At 55.5% G+C, this 17,155-nt stretch overlaps 1 protein-coding gene across 4 annotated transcripts in view; it reads right to left on the bottom strand.

Annotated features, from left to right (window-relative positions):
- The window catches only part of FBLIM1 (filamin binding LIM protein 1), a 29,526-nt gene extending 18,959 nt beyond the window's left edge, over positions 1–10,567 (bottom strand). The window contains exons 1-3 of one of the 4 annotated variants that reach the window (XM_032759023.2): positions 10,466–10,567; positions 4,379–4,433; positions 3,692–3,961 (exon numbers count right to left, since the gene is read on the bottom strand). In XM_032759023.2, coding sequence (XP_032614914.1) covers positions 3,692–3,941 — 250 coding nt within the window. In that variant the 5' untranslated portion in view covers positions 3,942–3,961; positions 4,379–4,433; positions 10,466–10,567. Of the gene's footprint in view, positions 1–3,691; positions 3,962–4,378; positions 4,434–9,984; positions 10,041–10,465 lie in introns of those variants that run through there. The other 3 variants (XM_032759026.2, XM_032759024.2, XM_032759025.1) reach the window with 3 other exon arrangements.
- Between the last annotated feature and the right edge of the window lie 6,588 nt (positions 10,568–17,155).

Genomic DNA, 17,155 nt, shown 5'->3' with positions numbered 1-17,155 from the left:
CATAGTGAGACTTCAACTCTACTAAAAATTTTAAAAATGTAGCCAGGCATGGCAGCACAGGCCTGTAGTCCTAGCTACTTGGGAGGCTGACGTGGGAGGATCACTTAAGCCCAAGAGGCTTAAGCTGCAGTGAGCTTAGATCACATCACCACACTCCAGCCTGGGTGACAGAGCCAGACTCTGTCTCAAAAAAAAAAAAGCCGGGCGCAGTGGCTTATGCCTGCAATCCCAGCACTTTGGGGGGCTGAGGCAGGCAGATCACCTGAGGTTGGAAGTTTGAGACCAGCCTGACCAACATGGAGAAACCCCATCTCTACTAAAAATACAAAATTAGCTGGGCGTGCTGGCGCATGCCTATAATCCCAGCTACTTAGGAGGCTAAGGCAGGATATTCACTTGAACCCGGGAGGCGGAGGTTGCGGTGAGCTGAGATTGTGCCACTGCACTCCAGCCTGGGAAACAAAAGCAAAACTCCATCTAAAAAAAAAAAAAATTAGGCTGGGCACGGTGGCTCACGCCTGTAATCCCAGCACTTTGGGAGGCTGAGGTGGGCGGATCACCTGAGGTCAGGAATTTGAGACCAGCCTGGCAACCATGGTGAAACGCTGTCTCTACTAAAAATACAAAAATTAGCTGGGTGTGGTGGTGGGCGCCTGTAATCCTAGCTACTTGGGAGGCTGAGGCAGGAGAATTGCTTGAACCTGGGGAGCAGAGGTTGCAGTGAGCCGAGATCGCACCACTGCACTCCTGCTTGGGCGACAGAGCGAGACTTCGTCTCAAAATACACATACAAACACACACACACACACACACACACACACACAAATTAGCTGGGCTTGGTGGCAAGAGCTTGTGGTCCCAGCTCCTTGGGAGGATCACTTGAGCCAGGGAGATTGAGGCTACAGTGAGCCGTGATCACGCCACTGCACTGCACTGCAGCTTGGGTGACAGAACAAGACCCTGTCTTCGAAAAAAAAAAAGAAATGCAAATTCTCAGGCCCCACAGCAGATCTGCTGAATCAGAGATACTCGGGGTGGGAGCCGGCGGCTGTGCTGGAACAGACCCAGTGACTGTGTTGGTACAGGCCTGGGTGATGCTGCTGCTGACTCAGCGGAAGTGGGAGAAAGAGGCTCCGATGAGCTCACAGAGTCAGGAACCAGGTCTTGGAGAGGCAGTAAGAGTGCTGTGGCCTCTCCCAGTGTCTGCCTCCCGGTGCAGGGCCCATAGGCTGTGATGGGCGGGCAGGAATTCAAGAGAGAAGCAGGGGAACCTGAGGCCACAGGGCAGGTGGGCAGAGAGGGGGTCCCGGACCCGCTCGAGGATGACTCTGAGAGGACAAGTACTAGACAGACGGCAGATGGCAGCCTTCGGTGTAGACGGCTTCAAGCAGCTGGCAGTATCCCCAGGGCCTGGGGCCAGCCTTTGTGTCCTGCAGTCAGATCAGGCGCATGACCAAGCTGGTCACCTAAAACTTATCTCACTTCAGGGAGACTGAACGCCAAGATCCCCGTGCTCTGCTTGAAGGTATTAAATTGGCAGACAAAACGGCCAGCCAGCCATGCTGACCAGTGACAGGCCAGCCCTTCCCAGGCAAGTTTGATCTTGTTCCCACACTCCCAAGATCCTCTTCCCATAATCCCAATAACCCATGAAAATGTACCGGAAATTCTGACATCTAGCCTACATTTCCTGGGCTCCCTTGCCCACCCAGAAGGGGCACATCTTTTTGTTTCCCGTTGATGTGTAAATTTTGTCAGGATGACCCTCCTATACAGAGAGGTGGCTGGGAGGAGCCTGTGTTCTTGGGACATGAGATTAGGAAGGAAAGATCAATGTGGGAGCATCTGTCGCAAGGAGGAAGCATGTTCCATGGAAACCCACGTGCACTCAAACCTATGTGGCCCCTTGTCTTGACCCCTTTCTGGCTTCCTGTAATTAGCACTTCCTACTGGTCACTAGGTGATTTCTTTTTTTTCTTTTTTTTTTCTGAGATGGAGTCTCACTCTGTCACCCAGGCTGGAGTGCAGTGGCACGATCCCGGCTCACTGCAACCTCCACCTCCCAGGTTCAAGCAATTCTCCTGCCTCAGCCTCCCGAGTAGCTGGGATCACAGGCAAGTGCCACCACGCCCAGCTAATTTTTGTATTTTTAGTAGAGATGGGGGTTTCACTATGTTGGTCAGGCTGGTCTCGAACTCCTGACCTTGTGATCCACCCGCCTCGGCCTCCCAAAGTGCTGGGATTACAGGCGTGAGCCACCGCACCCGGCATCACTAGGCGATTTCTATAGTGGTGATGGACAGGGCTGCCCCAGCCCTGCTCCAGGACAGCAAGACACCTGACTAGGTACCCGGGAGACTCCAGGGACTCTGCTGCTACCCTGGGCTGGCCTCTGCCCCTTAGCATCTCAGCCGGTACCCTGTCAGCTGATGAGCCACCCCCTGCCCCAGGGCCCTGGGCTGTCACCCTTCCTCATCCTGCCTCGCCCAACGGCTGAGACTTTCCATATGAGACACGGGGAAGAGGACTGGAAGGCTCCCTGTCACCATGGCAACAGGGCCAGTCCGACCAGACCCAAGGGAATGGAACAGTCATTAGTGCTGTGTTTATTTTGTGACTGACGGTCACATCCATACCCAAATTTCCAGTTTCCAGAAGAGGACCCTGAGGCCCAGAGCAAGGAGTGGGCTCGCTCCGCTCACACAGCAAGAGAACAGCAGAGCCCAGGAGAAAACAAACGCGCCTCAAAGACCCTTCACCCACCAAATTCCCTCCTGCCTCAGGGCCTCTGCACCGCCTCTCAGACTTCACCTCCCACTGGCCAGCTCCTGCTGTCATTCAGGTTTCAGCTGAAATGTCACCTCTTCAGAGAAGCCATCCTGAGCACCCTATGAAAAGCTGCCCCTCGGCCAGGCGCGGTGGCTCACACCTGTAATCCCAGCATTTTGGGAGGTCGAGGCGGGCAGATCACCTGAGGTCACGAGTTCAAGACCAGCCTGGACAACATGGCAAAACCCTGTGTCTACTAAAAATACAAAAATTAGCCAGGCGTGGTGGTGCGTGCCTGTAATCTCAGCTACTCAAGAGGCGTGAGGCTGAGGCAGGAGAATAGCTTGAACCTGGGAGGCAGAAGTTGCAGTGAGCTGAGATCGAACCACTGCACTCCAGCCTGGGCAACAGAGTGAGACTCTGTCTCAAAACAAACAGAAAAGCTGCCCCTCCTCACCCCTCCACCATGCTTTACTCCATGAGAGCTATGTGTCTGCCCAACATCAGACATTGTATTTTCATTATGTGTGCTCCCTACACTGGGAATGGAAGCTTCATGCAAGCTCAAAACCTTATCTCTCAGCACTTTCTATGTGACATGGACAAGGCTAAACATCTTACATGTGTATTAACTCATTTAATCCTCATAACCACACTCCGAGGGAGGTACTATCTTTATCCCTGTTTTATAGATTAGGAAACTGAGGCACGAGAGGTTAAGTGGCCTGCCAACATCACCCACCCAGCTGAGAAATGGAGAAGCCGGGGTTCACACCCAGGCAACTGGGTTCCAGAATCTGCCTGGCACTTAGTAGGCACTCAATAAACAAACGAATGAATGAACGAATGACGCTGGAGCATGCCCTTTCCTCCTTACCTCTGCCTCTGACCTGGTCTTCCCCAAAGTCCCGTCCGCTCTTACCTCCATTGGAGAGCTGCAGAGGTGCAGCTGGCACTGTGGCTGCAGCCCTGCCAGGGGGTGTCCAGGGGCTGGGCCTCCCCGCCAAGCCAGCCTCGGGTGTCTTCACGGGGGCAGGAGCCTCCCACGGGCGGCCACGCTGGGCCTCACAAACTGCCTGCCTCACTTCCTCCGCCACGGCCACATCGCGGCGCGGGGGTGCCAGGGTGATAAAGACAGACGATGCCACCCTCTTCTCAGGCTTTGAGGCCATGGCTTCAGCTCCTGGTGTGGCTAGGGACAGAGTGGGGTACGGCACAGGATTGCCACCCAGACACACAGATACCCTCCCCCGAGAGGCAGAGAGCCTCCCTCCTCCCAAAAAGACAAGTCAGCCACCCTACCATTTCAACAACTCAGTCCAGCACCCAGCCCAGCCAGAGAAGGGGTGGGGGTGTCCTGCTGGGGAAGACAGGGCCCACCAGGGAACTTGGCCACAGGGGTGAGACCCAAAAGTCCTGACTGCCCCTCCCCCGAACCTGCACACCTAGGGGAGCAAAGGGCAGCCCTCACCAAAGATCACTTTTCCTCGTCTAACACCCGCGAGGAAGGAACAGATGCTTCAGCTCCCAGCCCCAGCAGGGCTGACTTTTCTTCCCAGCCTGGAGTCCCGCCTGCCCACTGAGCCACACCGCAAGTGACCTCCCTCACCTGGGATCAGATTCTCCTGGAAGGGCTGAAGTCCTGGAGGTTCGGGCCAGCTCCGCTTTGGGAGGGAAAGAGAACGGATCAGGATCTGTCAGGGAATCAGGGCTGGGCTCCGGCGGCAGAGTGGGCAGGGCGCAGTGAGAGCTGCCCTCACCAAGAGCTGCTCTGCCCTGAGCACGTTATACTCATTAACTCATAAACACTCACACATTATGCTCATTAACTCATAAACACTCACACGTTATGCTCATTAACTCATAAACACTCACAAAGTGGCTGCGGGACGGGCACTATCATCACCCACCTAACACATCAAGAAATCGAGACTCAGAGAGAAGTCACCTGTCCAGGGTCATGCGGTGGTGAGGTGGCATTGGAACCCAGAGCCCGTGCTCTTGGCCACTTTGCTCTGCTCTGCCCTTTCTCAGCCCTGCACACGAGCCAGCACCCTCCTTGCTTGCCTTCTAGTGCCGGAATCTCTCACTCCACCCAGTCTCCAAAACCTGGGTCCTGGTTTAGGCCTGGGCAGTGGGCAGGGGGCAAGGGGAGAGATGGGGAGGCTCCACGGCCTCTGGTCTCACACCTCCTAACCCTGATCTTTCTAGAGCATCAATCTCTTTCTCCTTTACTCAATAACCTTCCATGGGCCGGGCATGGTGGCTCACAGCTGTAATCCCAGCATTTTGGGAGGCCGAGGCAGGGGGATCGCTTGAGGCCGGGAGTTCGAGACCACCCTGACCAACATGGTAAAACCCCATCTTTACTAAAAATACAAAAATTAGCCATGCGTGGTGGTGGGCACCTGTAATCCCAGCTACTTGGGAGGATGAGGCAGGAGAATCGCTTGAACCTGGGAAGCTGAGGTTGTGGTGAGCTGAGATTGCACCACTGCCCTCCATTCTGGGCAACAGAGCGAGACTCTTTTTTTTTTTTGAGACGGAATCTTGCTCTGTTGCCCAGGCTGGAGTGCAGTGGCATGATCTTGGCTCACTGCAAGCTCCACTTCCCAGGTTCATGCCATTCTCCTGCCTCAGCCTCCCGAGTAGCTGGGACTACAGGCGCCGGCCACCACGCCTGGAGATCAACGATGGTCTTGATCTCCTGACCTCATGACCCGCCCACCTCAGCCTCCCAAAGTGCTGAGATTACAGGTGTGAGCCATCGCACCCGGCCGAGACTCTGTCCCAGCACTTTGGGAGGCCGAGGCAGGTGGATCACCTGAGGTCTGGAGTTTGAGACCAGCCTGGCCAACATGGTGAAACCCCATCTCTACTAAAAATACAAAAATTAGCTGGGTGTGCTGGCGGGCGCCTGTAATCCCAGCTACTTGGGAGGCTGAGGCAGGAGAATCACTTGAACCCGTGGGGGTGGAGGTTGCAGTGAGGTGAGATGGCACCATTGCACTCTAGCCTGGGCAACAAGAGCGAAACTCGGTCTAAAAAAAAAAAAAAAAAGTATGGCTCTCCACCACCTCAGGATGAAGTCCAACTGTGGCAGCCTCAGCCTCTTTGAGCCCCTGGACCACTCGCCCTTTCTATGTCCTCTCTCTTGCCTTACAGTGTTTCTCCTATGGTTTTCCTGTCCTGCCCCCACAGGGTGAATTTCAGCTTTCTCTTAGAGGCCCAGCTCAAACATCACCTCCTCCACAAGGCCGCCCCTGATTCCTGGCCCTCTCCAGGAGCAGTTTCCTGCTGCCAAGGGTGGATGAAAGCGATGACAGCCCTAGGGCAGGACAGCCTGGCTCACAAGCTCACTATCGATGCGTCTGACCTTCAGACGCATTCTTTGTGTGCCTAAAGGATATCAGAGTGCAGGCATCAAAACCCAGATCTGGCTGCCCGATGGCTCACGCCTGTAATCACAGCACTTTGGGAGGTGGGCGATCACTTGAGGTCAGGAGTTCAAGACCATCCTGGCCAACATGGTGAAACACCGTCTCTACTAAAAATACAAAAATTAGGCCAGGCGTGGAGGCTCATGCCTGTAATCTCAGCATTTTGGGAGGGCAAGGTGGTTGGATCACGAGGTAAGGAGTTCAAGACCAGCCTGGCCAAGATGGTGAAACCCTGTCTCTACTAAAAATACAAAAATTAGCTGGGCATGGTGGCAGGCGCCTGTAATCTCAGCTACTCAGGAGGCTGAGGCAGAGAACTCTTTGAACCCAGGAGGCAGAGGTTGCAGTGAGCCGAGATTGCACCACCGCACTCCAGCCTGGGCGACAGAGCAAGACTGCGTCTCAAAAAAAAAAAATTAGCCAGGCATGGTGGCTTGCACCTGTAGTCCCCAGCTACTTAGGAGGCTGAGGCAGGAGAATCGCTTGAATCCTGGGAGGCGAGGTTGCAGTGCCACTGCACTCCAGCCGGGGTGACAGAGTGAAACTCTGTCTCAAAAAAAAAAAAAAAAAGAAAAGCATAGATCAGAGAGCATGGTGGCACCCTGATACCCTGATGTCAGGAAAAGGACATTATTCCCATCTCTCAGGTAGTTCCTGCTGACAGTAGTCCCTGTGGCCAACGCCGAGGTGGGGCCACGGGTGGGAAAGCTGGGAGTCCAGTGAGCACACCAGTCCCCACCAGGCACCCAATGCCTGTGCCCAGGACTAAAAATGTCTCCTTTTCTATCTCGCTCTTCAGGCTTCCCTCCTTATCTCAAAGTGCACTGGCCACTTTGGGTTCTCAGCAACTGATGGATGATAATAAAAACAATAACACGTGCTCCTAAATTCCTCCTAAGTTGGTTTATGTGTTTGGCTAAAATATATAGCTTAGTCTGATAATAAAATATCTATTCTGAGGAAGAAACCAATATGTTAGGAAAGAGCTTCAAAACTTATTTAAAAGTACTTGTCTTTTGCTTCTGGGTTTGGAAATGATGTCTGGAAGTATGTATGCTTAGGCTGGCTGTCACGGGCTTTAGTTTTACACTTTGTTATAAGTTTAAGAATCTATTTTTGTCAACAATGTTCAGAGTGCATGTGAGATTTAAAGAAATACCAAACAACTCGCTGATAAGGCACTTGTCTCGTGCCAGGCCCTGTGCCAGGTGCTATATGTGCCTCAAAACCCACCAGCCTCTCAATCTAGCTGCAAGAAATGCCCATCCTGCCCCCACTTTGCAGATGGACCCTGTGAGGTTCCAAGAGGTTAAGTGACTTTCCCAGGCCATCCATGGCACTCGGAATTCTAATGGAACATCATCCAAAAGTGTGTCCCCAGACACACTTTTCCTTCCTTGGGTGGCACAAAGTTGCCCAAGTTCCCAGGCCTCTTCTCACTCTAGAATGACCCAATCCAGACCAGAAATCTTGTGGTCGGCATGTTCTGGGCTGGTCCCCAGGGGCTGCTGTGGGCCTTCAGGATGGCCCTCTGCCTCCTCCCACCCAGCCCTGACCCTTCCCACACTCCTCCCGGAAGTCGGATCTGCCTGGCTTCTCGGAAAATGTCCAGCACTGAGGCCAGATGTTCACAGCTGGGCAGCCCCTATACCTCCCAAGCAGTGACTGCAGGGACCTCAGGCCCCAGGGGGTCTAAGCTGGGGAGTTTCAAAGCCCTGTCAATCCCATCAGGAGAGGGAGCTCGGGCTTCCCTCTGGTCCCACTGCCACCGGTTCAGCTGGGAGCAGGCTGCATGTAAGTTCTTGGGGGCTGTCTCCCAGTCAGCCGTGCCCAGGGGACCCTCCGCCCCCACTCTTCCTCCCCCAGAGAGCGAATCACAGATCCAGTTGGATAAGTGGAGAAAAGTGGGAACAAAGGGAAGGAAAGTCATTTCCTGTCCAAAGGAAGGAAGGAGGCAGGGATCCGGCCAGCCACCCAGACCAGCTAGAGGCTGCAGCCTTGGGGCAGAGGATGTGCAGCTCAGGGGGGTCACCCCCACAGTCCTCCTTCCTACTCCTTATTCCCTACAAAGAAAAAAAAAAAACAACCTCTGGGGCCACCTTTAAGCTCTGTTTTTTTTTTTTTTTTTTTTTTTTTTTGAGACAGAATCTTGCTCTGTGGCAGAGGCTGGAGTGCAGTGGTGCAATCTCAGCTCACTGAAACCTCCACCTCTCAGGTTCAAGCGACTGTCCTGCCTCAGCCTTCTGAGTAGCTGGGACCACAGGCGCACGCCACCACCCCTGGCTAATTTTTGTATTTTTGGTAGAGACAGGGTTTCACCACGTTGACCAGGCTGGTGTCAAACTCCTGACCTCACGTGATCCGCCCTCCTCGGCCTCCCAGAGTGCTGGGATTACAGGCGTGAGCCACTACACCCGGCTTAAGCTTTGTTATTTATTTATTTATTTATTTATTTATTTAGAGACAGAGTCTCGTTCTGTGGCCCAGGCTGGAGCGCAGTGGCGCGATCTCGGCTCACTGCAACCTCCGCCTCCCGGGTTCAAGCGGTTCTCGTGCCTCAGCCTCCAAGTAGCTGGGATTACAGGCGCGCGCCACCACACCCGGCTAATTTTTGTGTTTTTAGTAGAGACGGGGTTTCACCATGCTGGCCAGGCTGGTCTCCAACTCCTGACCTCAGGTAATCCGCCCGCCTCGGCCTCCCAAAGTGCTGGGATTACAGGCGTGAGCCACCGCGCCCGGCCAGCTTTGTTCTTTAATGACTGGATAAAGCAGTCTACCTTTGGGTCTGGAAATAAACTTAGGCAGAGGTGGCGGGGTGTGCCCCAACCCCTCCCACCTTGCAACTTAGGGGAGGGGTTCCCTCAACCTCTCTCCCACCCCAGGGAAACAGGAGGTAGAGAGCTGGGTTCACACGCGGCCCCACTTCTTTCCTGCGGGGTGACCCCGAACAGGTCACCGAAACTCTATGGCCTCGTTTTTTCATAAAGTGAGAATGAGCGTGTCCCTAGGGCGGCTGAGAGGATGTATAAGGAAAAAAGACTCAGGGTCTAGACCCTTGGAAGGTGCAAAGAGAAGGACAGCTGGTTAGGCAGCAACTGAGAGGGAGAAGCAGCCCGTGGGCTGGGCTCGGCTGGGGGTGCCTCCAGGACCCGGACAGAGCCTACAGCGTCTTTAAGAGCAGGAATCTGGGCGCGGCCCCAGCCTCTCCCCGGGGTCCTCAGGCTTGGGCGGGAGGTGAGGGGTAGGGGCCGACGCCAAGATCATCCCAGGGCACACACCTAGGTATCGCCTATCTCCACACCTTCTCAGCCCCAGACGGGCGCGTCAGGCCCAGAGAGGAACAGCCCCGGGACCCGTCCCTCCCCTTGCCTGACTCTGGCTAGGAAAAGGGGCCTGGAGCTCCCCCGGGCTCCGGAAACGCGGGACCCTCCGCAGGCAGCCGAGCAGGGCGGCCGCCGGGGTCACCGCGGGGCGCCGCCGGAGCTTTAATTCGATCCATGTGCGGGACTCCGGCCCTTTGTGCGGGAGCTTCCGCCCTGCGCGCCGGGTCCCCGGCTCCCGCTCCCGGGCTGGGACTCGGCCCTCCGCCGGCCTCACTGAGCCCTCGCCCCGGACCTGCGGACTCCCCGACTCCGGGGAGAGAGACCAAGAGACTGGGACGCAAAGGGCATGAGGACCGCACCCCCCACCCGCAGGCCCCTCCAGGGGCGCCGCGCCGGGGGTCACCGGGAACAGGGACGAAGGGACGCGACCCCCACCCACCCGGCCCGCTTACCTGGGCCGCCCGCGCCCCGGCGGCTCCGATCCGACGCCCGAGCCAGCGGAGCCCGTTGCCGCTGGGCCTCCCGTCCCCTCCGCCCGTCCGCCCTCCCCGCCCCCTCGGCTCCCTCCGCCCCGCCGCCCCGCGCCGCTTTACCATAAAAGGTGAGGCTCGGGGGGAGGGGGCGCGGGATTCCCGCCCCGCGGAAGCGGCCCCTACCTGCCCCCCAACCTGCCCGGCCGCGCCCCGCGCCGCCCCCTCCCCCTCCCCCTCCCTTTGTTCCCTGGACCACGCCTCCCCTCCCCCTTGGCACAGGCCCGGGGGTGGGAATGGGGGGGAATGGGGATGGGGGGGATGGAGAGTGGGGGTGGGAAGATGGGGAGTCGGGGTGGGGTTCCTTCCCTCCCCACTGCCCACCCCCTCGCGTCCTTTATGGACCCGGAGTGGTCCCTGCCCTCCCCTTCCCTCGCTCTCCTGGGTTGGCGACCCCACCTACCCTGTCCGGCGGAGGTGAGCGCTTACTGTGGCTCTGGGATCCGCCAGGGTCTTGCGTCAAACTGACCAGGGTTCTGCGGCGGTTCACTAAGCGTGAGACCTGGAGCAGTCACGCCACCTCCTGAGCCTCAGTGTCTTCATCTGTAAAGTGGAGGTAGCCACTGCCTACCTCTCCAGGTTGGCCTGAGGATAAAAGGTGACAGTCACAGCCAGGGCTGTGATTAATAGTGGTTAATATATGCTGGGTTGGGGACTTTTTCCGGGAGTGTCCCTGAGGGTGGGGGTCTCGGAGACCCCCAGTGGAGCAGGTCACCTTGTTCTGCTCTCCTGAGCCGTAAGCCCTCTGCAGGTGGGTCCCGGTGTCCCGGGGGACAGGCCGCTCCAGGAGCTCTGGAAGGCAGGGCCCGGCTGTCTCTGTGGCTAAACTCCTCCCTCCACCTCCAGTGACCCTCCCCCTCCCAGCTGGAGCAGTTAGGAGGGGAGCGGGAGGGGAGGCAGAGCCTGGACTCTGGGGCCCGGGTTGGGGCCGGGATGGACTGCCTGGGTCCCTGGAGGCCTCAGGGACATTGTGGGGAATGGAATCTGGGTCTGATTCAGAGGCAAACAGATTGTTCTTTTGATTAAAGCCACAGTGGCTGAGGCTGGAGGAGCGCTGGACCCAGCGCCATCTGCGGGGCGGCCAGACAGGATCTGGCCTGTCCTACAACCCCTCAGCTACAGTCACCCCTCCAGGGTGGCTCTGGGGCTGTTTCTGAGGGAGGCTGGTTTATGAGGGTTGGAGGAGGCTGCCTCTGCTCTCATCCACTGATCATCGCCCCTCCCATCCCTCTTGTCGCCCCTTTTCCCATTTGATCCTCGCAGCCAAGCTGCAGTAACAGCAGCAGTCCCAGCAGCTGCCATTGATAGGGGCTTTCTAGGTACTGGTACCCATCCTCATCCCCATCCTAATCCCACAAGAGCCCTGGGTACCAGGGCTGATGATTCCTGTTCACGGTCAAGGACACTGAGGCCCCGAGAGGCTCAAGGCCACACTAGGGGCAAATGGCAGAGCCGGATTCAAACCAGAGCCACTGTGTCCCTGGGCACACAGCTCTGCTAGGCTCAAGAACAGGTACCACTGCCATCCTTTACAGATTCGGAAGTTGGGGCTTGGAGGTGATGAGAGTTCTGTGCAGCAGGGCGAGGCTGGGACTCAAGGCTGTCTGAGTCCCTGTTCGGCTTATTCCTGGCTTGGCAGTGATATCCCGCCCCTGCCCCCCGAAACTCCAGCTTTGCAGCACCCTTTGGAGGAGACTTCCCCATACCCTCCGCCGGGAGGGAAACAGTGAACGCCAGAGACGGGAAGGACTCAAAGGAGGAAGGTGCAATCTGGGGGTTTTCAGGTGCTTTTAGCTGTAGAACCCCTTTACAAGTGCTTAGTGACCCAGAAGTTTATTTAAGAGATAAAAGTGGAGCTGCCCGCCCTCACCTCCATGACATCCCCTGAACCACCTGTTGCACCCCCAGGTGGGAGAGTGAGGCAACGAAGAGTTGATTTGGGGCCTTGTTCAAGGTCACACTGACTTAGTCTAGGACCCAGGCTTCCTACATTTGCTCTGGGACAGTCCCAAGGGAAATGAGGGGTCCAACAGCCTCTGCTTACCTGCCTCCAGCACCCCAGGCCACCTGTTCCACCGCCACCACTGCTCCCGGATGGAGGGGTTCGTCCTGGCCCGCAGCAGCCCGGGTGTCGATGTCACCGATCGGCAGGTGCCAAACTTCCTGCAACGGAAACCCAGGAAATGCGCTGGACGAGAACACACGCCCTTTGTCTGCCAGCTCAGAGGCTCTGCTGCCCTCCGCCCTCCCTGCCAGGCTCACAACGGCTTTCTTCTCCCTCAGATGGCCCCAGCAGGCAAGGGGCTTAGTCTTCTATTAGGATGGTGGCAGCTGAGACCCTGAGTGGCACGGAAGGGGTGGAAGAGAGGTTTGAGGGCAAGTCTGCTTGCCAGGGCGGGGGTGGCACCTCCACGGTGGAGAGCTTTGACTGAGCAGACACTGGCCGGGCACCTACTGTGTGCAATGCATGAGTCAAGGAGCCGACGGGATCAAATCAGACATGACCAGTCCTTGTCCCCACAGACCTTACAGGGAGGTTGGGTAGCGCAAACCACAAAGCCAATTAACATAATAATAACCAATAGTAAAAGGTGCTACGAAGGAATGGACAAGGGGTCTGAGACAAAAGGGGGTGGGGTGCGAAAGCCTCTCTGAGGAGGTGAGGGTTAAGCTGAGATGGGGAGGAGCCAGTGTGAGAATAGGGATGAATATTCCCAGGGAAAGGGGGCAGAAGGGAAAACATGGGCTTTAAAGGTCAGACGTCGGCTTGGCAGACAGCCTCAGAAGCCCCTTGGGCCTCCCAGCTCCTTCCTCCATCCTCCATCCTCCCCCCTACCTGCTTGGAGTCAGGTCAGTCCAATGCTTATTCCCTGGGCGCTGCTGTGTGTGGGGCCCTGTGCTAGGCGGGGGGGGGGGGGGGCGGGGGAGAGGAGCAGCGTAGAGAAAAGGGAGCTCTCCCATGGTGGCCGGGTCAGATGGGGACACAGATACAGCTGTGAGTAACATCAGTATTTGGGAGTGATTCCAGCTCTGCCATTTGCCAGCCTTGGGCAAATCACTTCTGTCCGGGCCTCAGTTTCCTCTTGCACCCCAAAGGGTTGCAAACCCAGGTTTGTCCCTTGTGGCTTCATAGCGAGAATCTGGTGGGGTAAATGTGGGTAAAAATACCTGGTGCTCAGTAGGTGTTCAGAGATGAGTTCCTTTGCTCTCCCTACCACACAAAGGATAGAAGTTTTAGTAAGAGGGACAAAGTTCTGAAGGGAAGGGAAGGACGTGACTTTGTCCTGCAAGAGAATCCAAGGAACATCCATGGCTCCTGATAGCCCAGCACTGCTTTCCTTGATTCTGATAACAGCACTCAGTTTCTGTTTGGGGAACCTCTCTTCCACTCTCAGTGCCTGGGCTTAAGATGGGACTCCTATATCCCCTGGCTCTGCAGATGTATACATGACCCAATCATAGTGGCTGTTAGTTCTAAGATAAGCTCTCTGGGCTTGTTGGCTGGCAGAATACAAGCTTGACACCACTTTCGTCCCCCACTTGGACCACCACAGAGGACAGCAGAGCAAAGAGATAGAGAAAGAAAGAGAACTGATTTCATCACTTAAGCTGCTGGATCCAGCCATGCCTGCAATCCTACTACCAGACCTCCAGAGTCAATGCATTTTTTTCCCTTACTTTTTATTTTTTATTCTTTTGAGACAGTCTTGATCTGTCGCCCAGACTGGAGTACAACTATGGACTCCCTTACTTTTTCTTTTTTCTTTTCTTTTTCTTTTTTTTTTTTTTTTTTGAGATGGAGTTTTGCTCTGTCACCCAGGCTGGAGTACAGTGGCGCGATCTCGGCTCACTGCAACCTCTGCCTCTCAGGTTCACACCATTCTCCTGCCTCAGCCTCCCCAGCAGCTGGGACTACAGGCGCCTGCCACCACGCCTGGATAATTTTTTTGTATTTTTTTTTAGTAGAGACGGGGTTTCACTGTGTTAGCCAGGATGGTCTTGATCTCCTGACCTTGTGATCCGCCTGCCTTGGCCTCCCAAAGTGCTGGGATTACAGGCGTGAGCCACCGTGCCCGGTCCTTACTTTTTCTTAAACCAGTTAAAATTGTATTTCTGCAGTTATTTGTTGCGCTTTTTCTCCTTGTTCTAAATAAATAGTCATGAGGCTGGCTGCAGTGGCTCATGCCTATAAACACAGCACATTGGGAGGCTGAGGCAGGCGGATCATTTGAGGTCAGGAGTTTGAGACCAGCCTGGCCAACATGGCAAAACCCTGTCTCTACTAAAAATACAAAAATTAGCCAGGCATGGTGGCAGGCGCCTGTAATCCCAGGTACTCAGGAGGCTAAGGCAGGAGAATTGCTTGAACCTGGGAGGCAGAGGTTGCAGTGAGCTGAGATCGCACCACTGCACTCCAGCCTGGGTGATAAGAGCAAAACTCTGTCTCAAAAAAAAAAAAAAAAAATAGCTCTGCATGGTGGCAGGTGCCTGTAATCCCAGCTACTCGGGAAGCTGAGGCAAGAGAATTGCTTGAACCCGGGAGGCAGAGGTTGCAGTGAGCCGAGATCGTGCCACTACACTCCAGCCTAGACAACAGAGCAAGACTCCGCCAAAGAAGAAAAAAGGAAAAAAAGCCAAGTGGGAATTGACCAGGCCACAGCTAGAGCCACATGGTGTCCACTCTCAGGCTCCAATCCTGTGTCCAACTGCCTCACCAAGGCAGAGCCCAGCTTCCCAAGACCTGGCTGTGACAATATTGTCTGGGTATTAATCCCGCTCTGGTTTAGGGGCCTGAACTGGCTCTGACCAGGCATGCTGGTTCCCACGGCCAGACCGTCCACTCAGCAAATCAGCACAGGCTCCAGGGTGAGGGGGTGAAGCCTGTGTGGGAGAGGCCAAGGAGGGGCCTGAGGCTCAGCTGATTGAGGGGGCCCCTCCTCGCCCTAGGCCTTGCCAGTCAGGGCCCTTCTGCCCTTTATTTGGGAGGGTCCTTGAGCCACCCCCAAACCCTCACTGATCCCAGCCCCCTCCTTGAACCCCCATCCCACTGGGACCCTCCACTCCCAGCAGCATCTATCCCAACATCTGCCCTTCCTGATCTATTTCCGCACCCTCAAGCCCTGAGCCTCCTCCTCACTAAAGCACAATGTGGCCTGGAACCTGCCATTGCCCCTGTGGGTCTCCCCCTCTTCTCTCTTAGCCAGAGGTGGGCTTATTGTGAAGTTAATAAAACTTAGGCTCATGGCCTCACTTCCATGGCCCCTGTGAAGGCTGGGAGTTGCTGGGAGCTACAGAGTGTTCTAGACAAGGAGGGAAGCTGGTTTCACTCAGGAAGCATGTCCATGAAGAACGCCTAGCAAACTGTCCAGGGAGACATCAAGAGAAGGATCCAAATCTCCAAGTCTCCAGTCATTTGTTGTGCTTTTTCTCCTTGTTCTAAATAGTCACTTTTGGCCAGGCACAGTGGCTCAGGCCTGTAATCCCAGCACTTTGGGAGGCTGAGGCAGGCAGATCACCTGACATCAGGAGTTCGAGACCAGCCTGGCCAACATGGTGAAACCCCATCTCTACTAAAAATACAAAAATTATCCGGTTGTGGTGGTGTGTGCCTGTAATCCCAGCTACTCAGTAGGCTGAGGCAGGATAATCGCTTAAACTCAGGAGGCGGAGGTTGCAGTGAGCTGAGATCATGCCATTGCACTCCAGCCTGGGCAACATAGTGAGACTCTGTTCTCCCCCCCACCCAAAAAAATAGTCACTTTCATACGAATTCTGTATTATTTTTCCTAAAGGGAGTCCCTAAAATTGGATCTGCCTTGCTCTTTTTATTTTTTATTATTTTATTTTTTGAGACGGAGTGTTGCTCTGTCGCCCAGGCTGGAGTGCAGTGGCTCCATCTTGGCTCACTGCAAGCTACGCCTCCCAGGTTCACGCCATTCTCCCGCCTCAGCCTCCTGAGTAGCTGGGACTACAGGTGCCCACCACCACTCCCAGCTAATTTTTTGTATTTTTAGTAGAGACGGGGTTTCACCATGTTAGCCAGGACGGTCTTGAACTCCTGACCTTGTGATCCACCTGCCTCGGCCTCCCAAAGTGTAATTTTTTTTATTATTTGTAGAGATGAGGTCTCACTATGTTGCCCAGACTGGCCTCGAACTCCTGGGCTTACGAAATCCTCCTGTCTCGGCCTCCCAAAGTGTTGGGATTACAGGTGTGAGCCATTACACCTGGCCCATATGCCTCACTCTTATTCTTTTTTTTTTTTTTTTTTTTGGGACGGAGTCTCGCTCTGTTGCCCAGGCTGGAGTGCAGTGGCGCGACCTCGGCTCACTGCAAGCTCCGCCTCCCGGGTTCACGCCATTCTCCTGCCTCAGCCTCCCGAGTAGCTGGTACTACAGGTGTCTGCCACTGCGCCCGGCTAATTTTTTTGTATTTTTAGTAGAGACGGGGTTTCACCGTGTTAGCCAGGATGGTCTCGATCTCCTGACCTCGTGATCCGCCCATCTCGGCCTCCCAAAGTACTGGGATTACAGGCGTGAGCCACCGCGCCCGGCCTTCCTCACTCTTATTCTTTACAATCCCCTCTTCTCACAGTAGCCAGAACACCTCACTAAAGCAGCATCTAACGCCCTTCTGTGCACAGCCCTCTGTGGCTCCCCGCTGCTCTGCGGGATAATGCCAAGCCCCTCACCCTGGCCCTGTGTGATCCCGCCCCAACCCACCCCTGAGACAGCATCTCCCACCACTGCACCCCTCACTCCCTCTGCTGCAGCGGTGCTGACCCCTCCCCAGTCCCTCAGTCCACTCCAGAGCCTTGAAACCCACCTGGACTTCAATACCACCCCCTTGGCCTGCGAACGCCTGTCTTCTCACCTGGGTTATTCCAAATGCTTCCAAACTATTCTGAAAACAGCCACGAGAGGACTCCTCTCAAGGTGTACGTCAGCTTCCGTCATGTCCTTGTGCAAAACCCTCCGCTGGCTCCTCTCAGGGCAACGCAGTCCATAGCCTCACCCAGGGCTCCAGGCCCCGCCCTCCACCCTGTCTACCACTTTCCTTTTTTTTTTTTTTTTGAGATGGAGTCTCGCGCTGT

This window comes from Hylobates moloch, unplaced genomic scaffold, assembly GCF_009828535.3.
Source record: "Hylobates moloch isolate HMO894 unplaced genomic scaffold, HMol_V3 SCAFFOLD_9, whole genome shotgun sequence".
NCBI classification, from domain to species: Eukaryota; Metazoa; Chordata; class Mammalia; order Primates; family Hylobatidae; genus Hylobates; species Hylobates moloch.
The sequence above is the reverse complement of the archived record's forward strand: the minus strand, read 5'-3'. Positions and strand labels throughout refer to the sequence as shown.